The 17,786-nt window shown below is 38.8% G+C and overlaps 1 protein-coding gene across 6 annotated transcripts in view; it reads left to right on the top strand.

Moving 5' to 3' along the window:
- dnhd1 (dynein heavy chain domain 1) overlaps positions 1-17,786 on the top strand; it is a 75,599-nt gene that overhangs the window by 49,002 nt on the left and 8,811 nt on the right. For all 6 annotated transcript variants that reach the window (XM_088622597.1, XM_088622596.1, XM_088622599.1 and 3 more), the window contains 6 exons: positions 179-357; positions 1,085-2,062; positions 3,410-3,587; positions 7,235-7,372; positions 8,321-8,519; positions 9,186-9,277. In XM_088622597.1, the coding sequence (XP_088478723.1) occupies positions 179-357; positions 1,085-2,062; positions 3,410-3,587; positions 7,235-7,372; positions 8,321-8,519; positions 9,186-9,277 (1,764 nt within the window). The remainder of the gene's footprint in view (positions 1-178; positions 358-1,084; positions 2,063-3,409; positions 3,588-7,234; positions 7,373-8,320; positions 8,520-9,185; positions 9,278-17,786) is intronic.

Below are 17,786 nucleotides of genomic sequence, written 5' to 3'. Positions count from 1 at the left end.
GAGAATCTGGACTGACAATAAGTACAAATATTTTTTAAAGCACTAGTAATAAAACACAACTCTAAATTATTTAATTATATTTGTTATGTTTAAAATGAGATTATACCAAAATTGTACTTTCTTGTAGTATTCTGTCCCTGAGTGTTTTTTCACTGTTTCTCCTTCTCTGTTTCTTCAGAATTAGATTCTAATATCTTAAAGGTGGTGAATGTAATTGACATTAGTTTGAGCCAATCAGAACTGGAGGAGCTCCTCCTTAAAGAGCTTGTGCTCTCAGAGTGTCCAGAAGTCTGGGGCCAGAGGAGGACAGTACAAATGGAGAAACTGCAGATTGTGAATAGAATGCAGGAGGTGGAGGTATGAAATGAAATGAAAAGCTTGGATTGGGCAGTAAGGTGACAAAAATAAATGATTGAAATGACACACTTTATTTTCACAGATATGGATATATGCATTGAGTCAGGTAATAAGTACAGTAAGTTGAAGAGGGTCTGTAAATGTACCTCTATTTTCAAATTGGATTTTGAGTGTTTCAAGAATTACAAATGACTCATTAAAAATACTCAAAACATAACAGGGTAAACCCAGTATCTTGTAGTTGCTAGTTCCAATTACAGTTATACCACTGCTGCCTGTGGTCAGTAGCTTTATGTATAAAGGAAATAGTGTTTTTTTCTGGATGACACACAAATAGAATTAGAATGCCACAAAAATCTGTATTAGTACAGCACTACTTCCTAATGTATGTCAAATGATCCAGATTCAGACAATTAACTGATCAAGTTCATAGACAATACCAAACAAAGATCATTAGTATGGTACCGCAAAACCAGCAAAACCAAAAATAGAAACAAAATTCAAGGCTGGGATGGTTTTCTCTGTATATTTATAGCAGAGAAGTTGAATACGATATGGCAGTTTAAATATGAGTACATAAAGGAGAAATTTCAAATCTATTACAATTATTAGTTTTATCTGGAGAGGAAAACCAACTTGGAAGATTTCAATTTTCTAACTTTCATACAGTGGATTTCCCTTCAGTTCATATGATATTTAATTTAGTCTGATTTCTGTCTCTCCTCAGGATTCTTTAGTGGAGTACATCCTCCAGTCTCTCACACCTCTCCTGGAAGACCCTTGTTTCCTCTCCCATGTGTCTGAATGTCAGAAAACTATGTCCGTCCTGCATCAAGACTTAAAGGAGGTGTCTGTAGAGTTGCAGCACCATTGTGTACTACTGAAGGACTTTGATGGAGTCGTTAAACTTGGAAGTGCTCTGTATCAAGCCCTGCAGGAAGTCTCACGGCTCTCTCCCCTTTACTTTTTTCCTCTCCAGCCTTTTCTACAGCTGTTCAAAGTGGCATTGGGCCACAATGGGAGGACAGAGGGGGCAAATGGGGGAGAGTTCACAAGCGCCACTATGGCAGAGATTACACACAGGATAGTGTCTGATGTCCTGTCCCACTATCGGCCATGTCTGTTCCAGAGTCATGCCAGATTCTTCCAGTTGTTAGTTTCTGTAGCTCTGATCAGGCACAATGATGAATGCACATCCCTGGAGCAGCAAATCTTCTTAAAAGGCCTGAAAGATGTGGTCAGTTCTCTAGATCTACATAGCACCAGCACACATCTCGTCAAATGGGTAGATGAGCACACCATGAGGGAAATATGTTATTTGGAAAATCTAACTGCTTTTAAGGGCTTGAGCTCTTCCCTACTTCACCTGTCTGAGCAATGGCAAGAGTACTTCAAGTTTCCCTCATCCACTGTGATTGGACCTGTCCCCTGCTCCTCTTATGCTCAACTTTCTACTCTTCAGAAGGCAGTACTATGGAAGACATTGCATCCTGAGTGGCTTTTTGCTGTTGCTGAGGACCTGGCTTACACCCAGTTGGGCCAAACCCTGGCATCTGTAGATTATGCAACTACAGAGATCTCTTCACAGCTCTTGAACCTGCCGGCAATTCCAGTTATTTTTCTCTTGCCACAAAAAGGAGATCTGGGTCCTTCAACACATCCACTGTACTGGATAGAGCAGGCTGTGAAGACACAGGCAAATCAGGTAACCAAATTGAGTCTGAAGTAATGAAAACATCAGGGACTAAACGGTCCAGCTTTATCATTTACTTTTAGAAAGCCATTGATAACCTCAGGTTCACAACAAAAAAAACTGACTAAGATCCAGACAGCTGTCCGCTAAACTGATTAAGGATTGCATAGTTAAAGGAATATTGTGTAAATATTTGGGAACTTCATGAGATGTATTTTATATAGTACCATAAAAAAGTATTCAGACTCTTGCATACATTTCAAATTTTGTTGCTTTAAAACTTGCAGTCAGGACATTTTGAAGTAGGAATTTATATTTGTTATATACATAACCTACTCCATAAATTGAACAAAAAACAAAAAGAAAGAATTAATAAGAAGGAGAATGGAAAGGTGTATTGGATATGTATTCAAACTATTTGCTTTGGAAAACCTAAACAAATATAGGTGGATATAATTACCTTATAGGTGTATATAATTACCTTAATCAGCTGCACAATTGCATAGCCTCTGATTGTGCAGTTATAGTTCTTCACATGATTCTGTCTTTAACATATAGTACATTTGTATGTTAAGTCTTAATTCAAACTTAAGTCAAAGACCTGATAATGAAGACTAAGGCACTTTTAAATTGTCAGGAATACAATAATTGAAAACCCACAGATCAGGAGAAGGGTGCAAAACATATATATCTCTGTGACTATCCCCTAAGAGTACAGTCTACACAATCATCAAGCAATAGATGGTTCATAATACCACATAGACACTGCCTCTGTAGGAAATTTATGAGGCAAAACTGTGAGGTTTAAAAGCTATTTTATAATATTCTAATAATTTAATTGCAGGATCACGTTTTTTTAAGTACTGTTCCTAATGTGCTTAAAAAACATCTGGTTATTGTTACTATTCAGACTCTGAACCTTAATTCTTCCTCTTTTCATTGATAATGGTGCCTTTCTCTGTTGTCAACATGTGTCTCCATGTTAACAGAACAGTAACTCCCCTCTTTACATGTTAATGTTCTAAACAATTGGAAACGTACTACATACAACAACTAACACTAGGGTTTGAGTTAAAGGTGTGGTTCAGGTTATGGTTTGGGTTGGACTACATGCAGTTACTCTACATGTTGATTATTACCACATTTATAGCACTCTGTTAGTATTTTATAAATATATTTCATTTCTAAATCATTTCTATTTGCAACCACTATAGTTAATACAATGTACTGTATAATTATAATGAAAATTTATAATGAAATTATAAAAAAGTTATCATTTATAATGAAATGTTTAATCAGCCACAGATTTAGCACAAAATACATATATAAAATATAGAATTAAGCTTTTCTCACTTTTAGGTGAGGATCCATGTAATTTCTTTTGGCTCCCATTGCCAAAGAGAATCTACTCTGCATACCCTAGACACCTGCACCAGGGGAGGTCATTGGCTGGTCTTCAACAACTGTCACCTACTGGACCAATGGGACAGTGAGTTAGTCTCCCAGCTCTCCAAGTTGTTTTCCCAGACAGCCAGAGGTAAGAGCAATATGCTATGGCAATAGCACAGTATAGATTCAAAACCAGTAAAAATTATCCAGCTTTGCAGATTCATTGTGATGTATGAAGCAGGAACGGTGTAATGTTGCCACAGAGAATTTTTAAAAATTCAAGAGCAGTTTATAATGAAATTTAAAAATATATATTTATTACAGTATTTAAACCTTTGCTTTTATCGGTGCAATAAAAATTATCACTATCACACACACAAAATTGGCGTTCATTTCAGTCTAGCCATTAAAGATTTTTTTAATCAACCGCTGAGTATGGCTGATATATTTATTAAGTTTAAACTGCTTTAACATTATTTATTTTTATTAAGGTGTCTTCCATGCCTTTCTGTGAATCTAATGCACATTTTTAGTGATATAGGCTACTCCAGTGCCACTTCAAAATGTATTAATTTACAACAGTCATATTTACACTATGCTTAAAAGCTAGCAGTGAAGCTTATTTTTGTATAACACTTTAAAGTTAGAAAAAAATGATGATAGGAGATAAAGTTTAATAAAACAATAAAAAACAAGGGTGCTAGAAGATGTAAAGGGACACAGACATCAATTTTACCTAAAAGCCTCTGAAAAAGAAGGTTTTTAGTCTGGATTTGAAAGTACTCCAGGATGGTGACTCTCTGATATCCTTAGGGATAGAATGCCAGAGCTTTTGAACATAGCAAGTGAAGGACCGATTACCCATAGTATACAGTTAAGCTTGGGGGACAAAAAGAAAACCAGAGTAATACAATTATGTTTTTGCAAGGACAGGAGCAGAAAGATAAATAAGACTTGTACTGAAGTCCTAAGCTATGTAGAGCCTTATAGGTGAGCATGAGGATTTTGAAGTCAACAGAAAACTTGCCAGGAAGCAAGTGTAAGGATTCCAGAACTGGAGTAATGTGATCATGTGGACACAACTTGATCAGTATTCTGGCTGGCAAAACTTGTTCAGTGTGGATTAAGAAACACCAGCAAGCAGAGCAATAATCAATTTCAGAGAAGACGAATGTTTTGACCAGCTACAGTCCAAGACAATATAAGATATGATAGTCTGATGACTATTTCAAATGTATGGTTTGAGCAGTCAATCATCCTTCCATGAGAAAGTCACAAACAGTACCAGTATGTCTGTAAAAGGTCACAGCAGTCCCCAGCCTATCCAACCATCCAAAGTATGTGTCTTTGGATGGTTGGATGATACTAGACCAAAATCTCCAGACTTATTTTCAATTTTTTCTTTATTAAGTTCGGCAGCACACTGGTCCAGTGGTTAGCTTTAGAAAGCAGCTAGAACTATGGCACTGGAGCTCTGGGTTCCATTCCTGGGCTGCTACCTGCCTGGAATTTATATGTCTGCTATGTGTCTGTGTGGTTTCTGCTGGGTGCTCCTGTTTCCTCCCTCAGTTCAAAGACAAATTGGCAGATTAATTGGCTTCTGGCATAATTGTCCGTGGTGTAACGTGTCTGTGTGCCCTTTGATGGACTGGCATCCCCACCAGGGTACCCCGCTTTGTGCCATTGCTTGTTGGGGAAGTTTCCTACTGCCCGGGACCCTGTATTGCACAATGTGTTTAGAAAATGGATGGATAGTGCTGAATTGAAAAGCTGGTTAATAAACTACGAGCTACTGACACCAGCTGTTCATCATTTAACATTGTAAAATATTACCACCAGAACAAGCCCACTAGAGAGTGTAAGGGACAACAAGGAACTGTTTTTTTTTTCTAACTTTTGGTAGGGGTGGAAGATGCAAATTTAAAACACCTTCAAGTAAATTTAATTATTTAAATTAAAACTTTAAATTCTTAAAGAAGAGAAACATTATTAGTATACAAAGTGGAATAATATTTTACAGCTACTGTGATACTTACAGAAGCTTGTTAGTACCATGGAGAAAAACAATTGTGATTAAATGAAATAATATTGCATTTAAACAGGAAATGTTTGGTGTTTATACCAGACAGTATTGTGTTAACATGACATACTTTTGCGTTTATAAAAGGGTGAAAATTAATTTGTGAACAATACTGTGATTGTTGGTCAGTTGTTGGATCTTTAAACATAAAACCCTCAAAAGCTTTTAGACTATACACAGCAAAATGCAGGAAGAAGAAACAGTATTTCTGTGTCCATTTGCAGACCTGCATGTAAAGAGAATTTGGGGAATGCCAAACAAAAAGAGTAAGATTTCCACGACAGCACACAACCAGTTATACATTTTATACATTGACAGCTTGCTGTTTACTGTAAGCAACGATAACAGTAAACAGTAAGCCAATATTAGGTACTGTACAGTATGTCTTACTTTTAAATCATCGCAAATGTACTCCATTCAATGCTAGGCAAAAACCTATGTACGGTACATTTCTGCATTTTCACATCAAGGATAACATACATTTGGAAATGGTGAACATCACAGGACGTTCTACTTCATGTTTACAAAAGATGTACAGTAATTACATGTACAGTACATGTAATTAAACTTATTTAATTAATGCATGTGATCAATTAAGGCCTGTTATCAATATTCATCTGTTGTTAAAGTCAATGTTTTCATTTGTATGGGACAATAATATTTAATATATCTGCAAGGTATTAATATAGTATGAAATATTGTTAATGAATTGTCACCTTTTAAACCAATGTTATCCTGTTTTAATGCAATACTGTCTTGATAAATACAAAAAATATTTTTTTCTCTATGGCGCTTATAAGCTTCTGTAGATACTAAAACATAAAAATATGTTTATCTTGAAAATAAGCTAATGAAACCTTACCTTTCCATTATTTAAAATATGATAAATAAGCATGAAAATTAATGAATGGCAAATTAATGTAATTAATACTGCAAAGTTAAAATCATAATGAGATGGTGTATCCTGCTAAACCTTTAAAATGGAACAAAAGTTTCTGAAGATTAAATTTCTATTTAAAAGCTTTTATGATAAACCATGTCTAAAACCATTACTGAATGGTAAAATACATAGTGCTTAGTTCAATTCATCACTTACTTAAATACACTCTTTATTTGGGGCTTTGTTAATGAGTGTGGACCATTCATTAATTTTTCATTATCATTCATATGTTCATTATGCTGACAGAAACAGTGTCATGATATGCACAAGTTTCAAACTGATAATGCAAAAAATATACAAAAGAAGAAAAAAAAATTATCAGTGGTCCACACTCATTTACAAAGCCAAGGCTCCCAATTCAAGAAACCTCCCTCACTGGAGTGTATTTAAGTAAGGGATTTTGCTGATTCCTCTGTTACAGATCTATTTGTGAGAAATGTTCTAGTGATAACGGATTTGCACTATGTTTCTGGAGCTAACCTCTCAAACTTGTTTTTGCATTTCACCATATCATGTATTTTTTTTAAAACACAATAAAGATAACTAGATTATAATAAACAATATGTGATATATATGGTTATATTGCCTTATCCGTCTTTACATTTTAACATAAGGTGATATTTTTTAATAGTTCATATCAACTTGTAATGTTGATGAAATTTGAAAAATAAGATTTAGATCAGCTCTTTTTGCATTGCTTAAAACCTTGCTTAGACACAATAGATGTTTCAGATGCAGTTAAGACTGACTAGCTTTACCTTTTATTTTTACTCAGGTAAGCCTGTGGACCCCTGGAAGGAAGACGCAGATGATACAGCCCCTGCAGCCCCTCTAGCGTGTGGAGAGAGACCTATCCACCCGCAGTTCAGACTGTGGTTCATCACACGGAGCGATGCTCCACAGTCTATCCCAGGTGTGCAGGAGCAACATGTTACAGATCTGAATTGTATCAAAACTACTGTACAGTATATCTAAAAGACAACCACTCAAGTATCCTTAAGAAAAACTTTACAGACTTTTTCCTAAGTACTGTAAAGAAACTAAGCTTACTTTCTCATTTCATCACTTGGTCCCTCTTTTTAGCTCCTTTTTTAGCTCATTCATTTAAAGCAAAAGTATAATGTATATATTCTTCAATAATTCATTTTACTGAAAAAATCTAAAGACCTCCCAATCTATGCAGTCCTTATTAAAATTGAACTTTTAATTTCTTAAAATGTTTAACTTTGTTTGAAGCCATTCCTAAACCAGGTATAAAATTAAATCACTTTTATTTTTTAATTTACACATCTTGTAATTATAATCATTAACCATAACAGGTGATATACTTTTATTACCAAGTAACATATGCTCAGCAAAATAATTTGACAAATCTAACTATATGTTTGCATTAATGGGGAGTGTTCTGGTACAAGATACCTAACCCTAACAATAATCTACAGTATTTGAAAAATTAGCTAGTTACAGGTTATTGATAAGGGGAAACATAGGTTAAGTCATTTTGAATCAACGATACTTACAGTTAAAGACAGCTATCATTTATTATGACTTGTTTCTTACTGACTCAGTGGTAACTTCAAATACCAGGTCTGTCTTTGTATGTGGACAAGTTGAAAAAGTGTGTATAGTTCTAGAAGAAGTATCTTTCATATTTCCAATATCTCACTAGCTCAATAATCTTTACAAACTGTAAACATTCTTAAATTAAATGTGGACAATGCATATTATTAATGGCCTAAAAACCATGCAGTAGTATTAGACTTTGTTTGACATAGACTGGGAAGTTAATCTTAGCCCTCATCTCAGCAGTATTCAGGGTAGCTGCAGGTATGTAACCCTATCTGGCCTCTGTGTGCTGCAGCTGCTGTGAAGGCCTGTGCCTTGCGACTAGCCTGCGACTCTCCCTGGGAGCTTAAGGAGACACTGTGCAGCTCACTGAGGCAGGCTGCCGCTGGTCCCTGCCCCCCTGCTGACCTACAGATCCGCTGTGCTGTACTGCACTCTGTCCTGCTGCAGAGACAGAACTACCGTCAGATTGCGCAGGGACATCTGCACTGCTGGTGAGAGCCTCCTGGAACCTGCACCATTGCCACAGTGAAGAAAGTATACTCTGTGTGCTCCTGAATCTTTGATTTCATGGAACAGTGCAGCTAAATCTGCCATCTCCTAACATCTCATATATATCAATGAAGACCTGCATCATGAGGAATTTCAGAGCATGTGAAGAGTTTGCAGATACTCTCAAAGAATCAGTAAGCTTAATTTGCTCCTAAGCAAAAGGGTTTATCTATTTTTTTTTCTTTTTAAAGCTGCAATCTATTTAAACAGACTGAAACATACTGTACCATGTTTGGGAATTTTGGTTTAAATACAATGTCAGTTTAAATTTTAATTATTGCTGCAACACTTTAAAAACTTTTTCACATGATTTTAGTCTTCAAAAAATGGTTTAAATGTTTAAAATAAAGATTAAAGTGATTGTGTTATTAAACATTAAATGGTGAATACATGTTAAAATATTTTAGATTCTTCATATGATCGAAGCTAAACCTATTATATGAACAAATCCATTCACAACAGTGTTTTCCACAGAAGTGTACCACTGCTAGATTAAAGAAAAGTATTGTTATTCAGAGACTTACTACCCTAACCTTTGTTGTATGTATTGAAATTACATATTACATGGCTAACAAATTTTTCACTCTTCTCTTCTGGTTATACTGTAGGACCCAAGAGGATCTGTTTGCTGTCTTGAATGCTTGGGAAAAGATTGAGAGACTGTGTGAGGACCCAGTCCAAGCCCTGGAGTTCATAGCAGGTAGAAACGTATACCAAAGGCTCAGGAAGCTGAATCTGGTTTGTCAGGTGGACAAATACAGTTTTACAAGGTTATGGTAAATCAGTTATGAATTTTTTTCTTAATAATTGCTGTCAGTGTGGGCAGTGGGTTTTGCAAATGATATCATTAAGGTTTATGACTGTTCCAATATATCAAACCCTGTTTGTTTTGACAAGTTGTTTGTTGTACTGTGTAGTGTGCTCTCACGAGGCACCATTTCTTTAGGGGTTTGGGCATTTACGTGGACAATTATTAATTGTAGCCGTAAATTTCAAAATGATTCTTTTAATGGCTTTAGAATCCAACCTTGGTCAGTCACAAAGAGTTACACATACAGATGCAGCAATTCAAAGTGCGCGGCACAGACACATACCGGAGGTAATTGGCTACGGCCTTGCGCATCGTGACGCACGATGACGCAAAATACCACGGTACGTGATTGGTTGACCAACAGGGGCACTCGTGGTGCGTTGGTCAGTCGTAGTAAGATTTAAATGTCTTTACTGTGTCCGTTTTAGTATTGAATATTTATATGGAATTTTACCACTGAAGGGAAATCTTAGTAGCTGAGCATAAAAAGAATAGGAGCATACTGTAACGTGTGTGAAGGCCATAAACTATATTAATTTTGGAACATAAACATACAGTAAATGGCTGGTCTCAGTACTTTAAAGGAAATATACACACCAGTATTCCATTTCTCCCTAAACATTTTAAGCATCGAAGCTTTTAACTAACGTGATACCGGAGTCAACACGCATACTTTTAGAATTTGATTAAAAGGGAATATAATATGGAATCGCGTATCTAAAGAAATTAATAAAGATATAATTATATTCATGTACCGCAACACAAGCCGGAATCCAGACGGAGCCATGACTTTTTTTTAACAAACATTTCTTTGAAAAAATAAAACGTTTCCCTGGGTCAGAGATTAAATAAAACTTCACTCGCACCAAACAAATTTATATTTCTAAATATCACAACATGATCGAATTTAAGTCATTTTAATAACAATGAATAGTCACCTATGCGTTACAATATAAACATTTATATTGATTTAAATCGCGTTTTGATTTAAATCGCAAATGCATGTTTAAATATATGTGTTTTTTTATTCACAATCAGACAAATGCTACATAAATTGATATCTTTGTCTTCTAAGCCTCTTAATAAACGTTCAGCATAGCTTTCTCCCCGTTTAGATTTATTTTTCTTGGGATCAAACGTGGAAAGATTAGATTGTAATAGTTTTTATTTTTTACATACATTTTAGAAAAGTGTAATCTATACTAAAAAGCTGTACACCACCTGCTATAAAGATACATATTGTAATACTTTGGGGTTCGGATAGGACAGACACAAGAACTCAGACTTGCGGAGTTAAAGCAAGTTAAAGCCTTGATTTTATATATCACCTTTAAAAGTGGCATCTCAAAGCAGTACAGTAGATGTAAAAACAGTTAAAAGGACCACAGATTAGAAAGTAAATACCCATCACTGATTGTACCCATCTGTCGTGCTAATAAAGCACCTTGAATTGAATTGAATTGAGAGGGGGGGGGGAGGGCGAGCGAGACAGCACAGCCAGGACAGGCAAATAAGATACACTCCATAGACAATCGCAACAGCGACATATCATAAAACGTTTGCACATATAGTTAAATTATTAGTTGTTTTTCAGGAAGTTAAAAAAACACTTGAATTACTTATCCAGTCTCTCGAAATAAAATTATTTTTCAAGCAATGCAACTAACGTAGGGCAACGTGTTTTTTTTAATCCAACATTGAGAGCCACATCTTAAATCTTGTCAGTCAGCTCTTTTTTCTCTATTTGAATTGTGGCGATTCAAACAACTTGGGATAACAAGTGGTCTCAAAGTCACCGAGCTCACAGAGCTTCAACAACAGATGACAATTTCCTTAGTCCTTCCTTAGTCTTCCTGAAATTGTCAGATTATGAGTGAATAAGAGCATTTTATTAAAAACACGTTTGCGTTTGTTTGGGAGCTATATTATGTATTTTTCATATGTAAGATATAATGATGTGTTCCTGCTTACACATCGCACGACTTTAAAAGCTAGAAAAACAGGTTTCGTTTCACATTATCTGGCGAGCCTTGTTTTGTCAAAGGACAGCACACTCTCTCTCGCTTGCCCTAAACAGTGAGAGAGAGAGGGGGCTGATATGTGAATATGATAATGTGAATTCCATCAAGTCAGGCACCTGTGAATTTGCAGAGCCGCATCCCATCCACTGTTCCTCCAGAAAGCTTATGCAGAAGTGAAGGAATTAAATATGGAATTAATATGGAATTGAATATGGAATTTAACCGGTTTCACAGGTATTTTCAAAGTAGAAGGGGGCGAGATTTCCAGCGAAAGACACCCCCCCCCCTCCAAAACCCAGTAAGTACAGTACTTACTAGTTAAGAAAGCTAGGTGTTAGCATAAATTATTAGTAATCAATAATATTAAATTTAGCTGATAATAAATTCTATTCTACTCTGAGAATGTAGGGGGAGGAAGAATGCCTGTGGTCTTTTCACTTACTGCAATATTATGGACACTCAATTGACTTTTTTAAAAAAAAACCTTTTTTTTACAGCTTGTACAGCACCCTACCGCGCCCACACGCCAGCATTATATTCTCATGTACGCGTAGAATATGTTCATTGTCTTCCAATGAAAGAAGGGTTCCTTTCGCCGTAGTCGGGAGACATTAGAAGCTTGCCACGCCCGGACTGTTACACCAATGCATTAGCATGTTAAAGCAATTTCATTGAGGAGCCTAGCTTTCTTAACTAGTAAGTATTGTACTTACTGGGTTTTGGAGGGGGGGGAGGTGTCTTTCGCTGGAAATCTTGCCCCCTTCTACTTTGAAAAAACCTGTGAAACCGGTTTAATTCGTCACAGCCAGCACCCCCGCAGAGAGGGGGGTTGTACTTGCAGTGCATCGGTATAGATGGGAAAGCCAGAGCCGACCGCTACGCCGCCCCCGTGTTTGGGGTGCTTATCATTCTCAGTGCATAACAAGGAAGATTAATAAACATAAACATAATCTCATGGTTAAATAGTCAAGTCTAGCCATGTGTGAGTCTAGTCTCACAGAGCTTCAACAGCAGATGACAACTTGTGAGTTCCATTAAGAATGATCAAAAGCATTTCATTAATAACGCGTTTGCGTTTGTCTGGGTGCTGACAAAGTAAAAAACAATTACTTTTTGACAATGAAGAACTGTGTGTGTCTCTCTCTCTCTGCTAGCATTTGTAATAGTTTTTATTTTTAAATACATTTTAGCAAAGTAATGTACCATAAAAGTATTGTGAGACATATTTGGGTTAACATGTTCAGTGTTCAGTGTGTGGTAATTTGTTTGGTGCGAGTGAAGTTTTATTTAATCTCTGACCCAGGGAAAAGTGTGGTGTGGACAGCTGAGGAGAGAATGCAGGCTCGCCCTGTGTCCGTTATTCTTTTTGTCTTCTTCTGGCTTGGTCGGATAGTTTTTGTTTTTGTTTTATCAATAAAGTTTGATAATCGGCCAGTGAAAGCTCTGTTGTCCTTCACATGAATGCCTGAAACATTGTACCGAACCCAGGATTTTACAGTATTTTTTCTTTAAAATACCAATAACAGCAACATACAGTTTACATAATATGTTGATGTTCCAAAATTAATATCGTTTATGACCTTTATGACCTTCGTTATGCTCTTCGTTTAAGTCTAAACAGGAACACATCATTATATCTCATTTTGTATTTCTTTAGGCCCAGCCTAAATAAACGTTTTATTTTTTCAAAGAAATGTTTGTTAAAAAAAAAAGTCATGGCTCCGGCTGGATTCCGGCTTGTGTTGGGGTACATGAATATAATCATATCTTTATTAATTTCTTTAGATACGCGATTCCATATTATATTCCCTTTTAATCAAATTCTAAAAGTATGCTTGTTGACTCCGGTATCACGTTAGTTAAAGACTTCAATGCTTAAAATGTTTAGGGAGAAATGGAATACTGGTGTGTATATTTCCTTTAAAGTACCGAGACCAGCCATATACTGTATGTTTATGTTCCAAAATTAATATCGTTTATGGCCTTCACACACGTTACAGTATGCTCCTATTCTTTTTATGTTCAGCTACTAAGATTTCCCTTCAGTGGTCAAATTCCATATAAATATTCAATACTTAAACGGGCACAGTAAAGACATTAGATATACATATACATACTGTATACAGTACAGTTTGCATACAGTAATAAGTTTATGTTCCTAAATCAATCTCTTTTATGAGCATGTGAAAGGCACGGTGAATTGGAGATTCTCAAAAATTACTGTACTTTGCATGTTTGGAAACAAATGCGTGATTGCGAAATGCTTTGGTGTAACTTTTACAAAGACAGTCAATGAAAAAAAGAATGTGGACCAGGGCAATACTTTGAGTTTACAGCTTGTCCAAGGTCATTCATTATTAATACTATTAGTAATATCTTTGTTAAAGACTTTGATGGCGATAGCTCAAACATGAGAGGTTGAGCTTTATTAGCTCCACCTTGCGGAAATTCCGGATACTATTATTTTACTTGCGGTACCACGTGGTATTATGAGGTACGAATTTACGGTAACTCGCGGTAGGCTGCATCAAGCGCACCGCAAAATAATGCGGTATTGCCCGCTTGTTTTGAATGGCTGCATCTGTACCAAGAGGACATACCTTCGGTATATCATTCATTTAGACCGTTTCGTAATTGAACTTGGTTACAACTTCTACATTAGATACTCAAAACAAGTACATAACTCTTAGGAATTAAATTGATATCAACTGGTTGGGATAACAATTGAATTCTCGAGCTGTAATGCAGTGAAGTTGAATACTCATCCAATCTTTGGGGATTCAGATCTCCTGCAGGCACAAAGAAGCAGCCAGGCTGTGCTGTGCGGCTTGCGACGGTGCGCTGCTCTCTGAAGACCGGCTAGTTAGTGTTGGCTTTAACTAGCGAAGTTTGTGCACAGGAGAAAAGATGACTGTGGGTCCCAGCAGGTCAGGAAGAAGACCGGTTTGTTCCTGATGAAGCGCTAGTTCTACTGTTGCACACAAGCATAAACCCACTGTATAACACCGACAATCATGCCCACTGGTTGGGGAATAAGATTTAACCCTGTTGCATAGGAAGTCACCTGTAGGCTTTTCCCTAAGCTTTCCAGCTTTTGCTGCTGTCGATAAAGTCTGTCACTACCCTCTGGTATCTCTGACACCTGCCTTCTTGGGGCAGTCAGGGTGAGAGTGCCAGTAGCAAACAAACCTACCAGAAATAGCAAATGCACAACAGTGGTGGCAGCAATCAGTCCTCCCAAAAGTCTTTTAGGGTGGCTGATCCCAGTCATCACCTTCTGAGTGACTGTCGCCTTTCTAAGCTGGCGCAGCATGTACATGGTGTCTTTCTCAGTATGCCATGTGGCATCTTGGGCACCAACATCCTGGAAATCTGGGGAGATCTGACGCAGCTGCTGATGCTGCTCCTCCGTTTCCAGGGCATCTGCTTTTTTGATTTGTACATGCCTGTGCTCTAGGAACCCTGCTGGGGGTGGTGCAGCATTGGAGCATGCCTGACCCTCAGCTAAGTGGTCATCTGGAGCACCTGAGTTATCTGGGATTGTTACCCCATTCTCACTGTTCAGGTCCACCCTGCACCCCTCCTGATTGAGGAATCCCTCTATCGGCATGTTTACAATCGTTCGCTGGGGGCCGTTGTAGGACACCTCCTCGCTCCCCCCTTCCCTTGCTAGGGGTTCAGGGAGCAGACCCAGCACTGGGATAATCAGTTCACAGCCTTCGAACTCTCTATCACCCACCAGGCCCATGTCAGTACAGGCGGGAATTCTGACACCCCCTTTTCCGTGTTCTGCACTAACAGGTGGGTGGCTTGACCATCCAGCTCCAGTCTGGCTGAACCACTGTTGGTCAGACTCAGACTGACAAACTGAGCTGGTGGCTGTGAGAAAACCTGCTCAGCTTTCATTCTCTGTCCCTTCTGGGGGACTAGGTGTGTTGGCAACCCTGCCGTTGAGGCAGGAACAATCAGGTCAGTCTCACTCACTACCTGGGAGTTGTGAGAAATAATGTTACCTGACTGCAGGTTCCCTGGGTCACACCAGAGGGAATCGACATCTGGGATCAGGTGTGTCCACAGCGCAGTAGTCCCAGTGTCCAGCTGGGCTCTCTGTCTAACCTGTGAATGTTGTACCGGGGGCACCTGGCGGTGGCCCTGTGACAGCTGCTCAAGCAGATCCTCACTAATAGAGGACCTCTCAGGGCTAAGGTTGAGGGCTACATCACCAACCGGCTCTCCTGCCATCTGGATCCCTTCCACCACTGCAGGGTGGTGGTCCTGACCCCTCTTGGGTGACAGGGTGCACAGGGAAAGCTCCTTTTCATCACCAGGTGGGAAGATCAGCTCCTCTTTAGGAATGTAAAAGGGGTGTGCTTTACCTGGTGGATCAGGCGGCTGCTTGGAGCACCGCTCCTGTGGCAGGGAAGCTGTTGGGACCTCGGCCGGGGCAGGACTACCCTGTATATTCGGGGAACGAGAGAATATTTTTATTTCTTGTCCAGAGGGAACAGAAGGAATCTCCGCATGGGCTTCTGGGTCCGGTAGGCTCTGTGTGAGCACAGTCTGCCTCTTGGCCCCCCTTTCCTTCTGTACAGAAGGCTTAGGAGCCTTGACCTGTTTCCACACTTTGCCTTTCTGGTGATCCACCCAAGGTTCCACTCTGAGTCGCATGCCCTTCTCTTTTTCTACCCGTTTGAGCTTGCCACATGACATCAAACACCTTTCAACCTCAGTGTCAATCAGTGTCTCACTGTGTAAGACATCTCCCATGGCAGTCTTGAGGTGAAAGCCTCTTGCTTTTCCTCTGTGTTTTACTGCCTGCTCTGTGACTTCAGGGGTGGAGTCAGCACTCGCTTGGGAGTGGCTGACCTCATCCAGGCAGGAACCCTTCCGCTCAGTCAGATAGACTGGGCAAGGGGGCGGGTCTCCACCTCCTCCAGTGGAGAGTATCAGCTCATTCACGCTTCCGGCAGCCTTGGGGAGCGGTTGTCCCTGTCCTAATAAAACTTGTTCAAGCCTGGCCAGGCGGGTGGCTACTGAATTTTTTTGTTCAGCCTTCTCTAGCCCTTTCCCTTCCCCGGTGTTCTCATGGCACTTAGGACGCTGGGTGCGGTCCTGTGTACCTGCTTTGGAACGGGGCTTAGCCAGCTCAGGAGCCTGTGCTACTTCGAGCAGGAGGGGATTCACCCTGCTGGCTCTGGTGGCGAACACAGTCGCTTTAACAGCTTTTTGCCCTGCAAAATAAGTTAGTCTAAGTCTCTCGTAATTTTCGCAAGGGGACTTGTCTCTCTCGTGCTTAATGTTAAGGTCAGCAGCTATCGCGGCAGACGGGTCAATAAGCACACTGTATTCTTGGATAAGTGCTTGACAAAGCTGTTCAAAGTCATTTAAGACTTTCTTCATCTGCCTAGCCATCCACTCATGTACAGCTCTGCTGGTAGTTTTCCTGAACAGAAACACTTTCTCCTGTTCTGTGGCGTTTGGCAGGTACTGCAGGGTATACCTGAGGTCTTGAATATAACTCTCGATATTATTCTCTGACACTGCGGGGTCAAATCTCTCCATGTCCTTCCCTAGCTCTCTCAGAGAATGGAGATTTATCCTTCTAGCTTCTCCGCTGACGGAGATATGGCGGAGATCGTGGTCAGACTTGTCGCTGCTAGAGAGAGTGCTTAATAGCAACTTGAATTCAGACCTTTTAGCAACCATCGCTAAACTTAAAGAGTATTACTTTTAAGTACGAAATCACAGTTTTACCACAGAAAACCACAAGATCAAGTATGCAATCAACCCGGTAGATTGCAAAAGATCACAAAACAATCAAGCACTGCTTAAAGAGCAAGGGGAACTATTTGTCTTTCGGCTTTCAGCACACTGTATTGTCGTGTATGAAACCCGCAGCGTTTTATATGAATTATTCCGCTTGGTTGACTCATTTCAGTCTTACCAGGCCCACCCAGGGACGCCAATTTATGTAGTGTGCTCTCACGAGGCACCAGTTCTGTAGGTGTTTGGGCATTTACTGGGACAATTATTAATTGTAGCCATAAATCACAAAATGATTCTTTTAATGGCTTTAGAATCCAACCTTGCGATATAACTCAAACAACACACACACACAGGTACTAATACACGAGGATACATTTATTAATACATAGAATATGCATGTAAACCTAATAGATCTTATCGTGAGGGTTATCAGAATACAAGAGGTATATATTCAGTCAGTCACAAAGAGTTACACATACCAAGAGGACATACCTTCGGTATATCATTCATTTAGACCATTTCGTAATTGAACTTAATAATAATAATAATTAATAATAATTGCTTACACTTATATAGCGCTTTTCTGGACACTCCACTCAAAGCGCTTTACA

Source organism: Lepisosteus platostomus, chromosome 28, assembly GCF_059453375.1.
Source record: "Lepisosteus platostomus isolate fLepPlt1 chromosome 28, fLepPlt1.hap1, whole genome shotgun sequence".
Lineage (NCBI taxonomy): Eukaryota > Metazoa > Chordata > Actinopteri > Semionotiformes > Lepisosteidae > Lepisosteus > Lepisosteus platostomus.
This window is presented reverse-complemented; position numbering and strand designations above follow the sequence as displayed.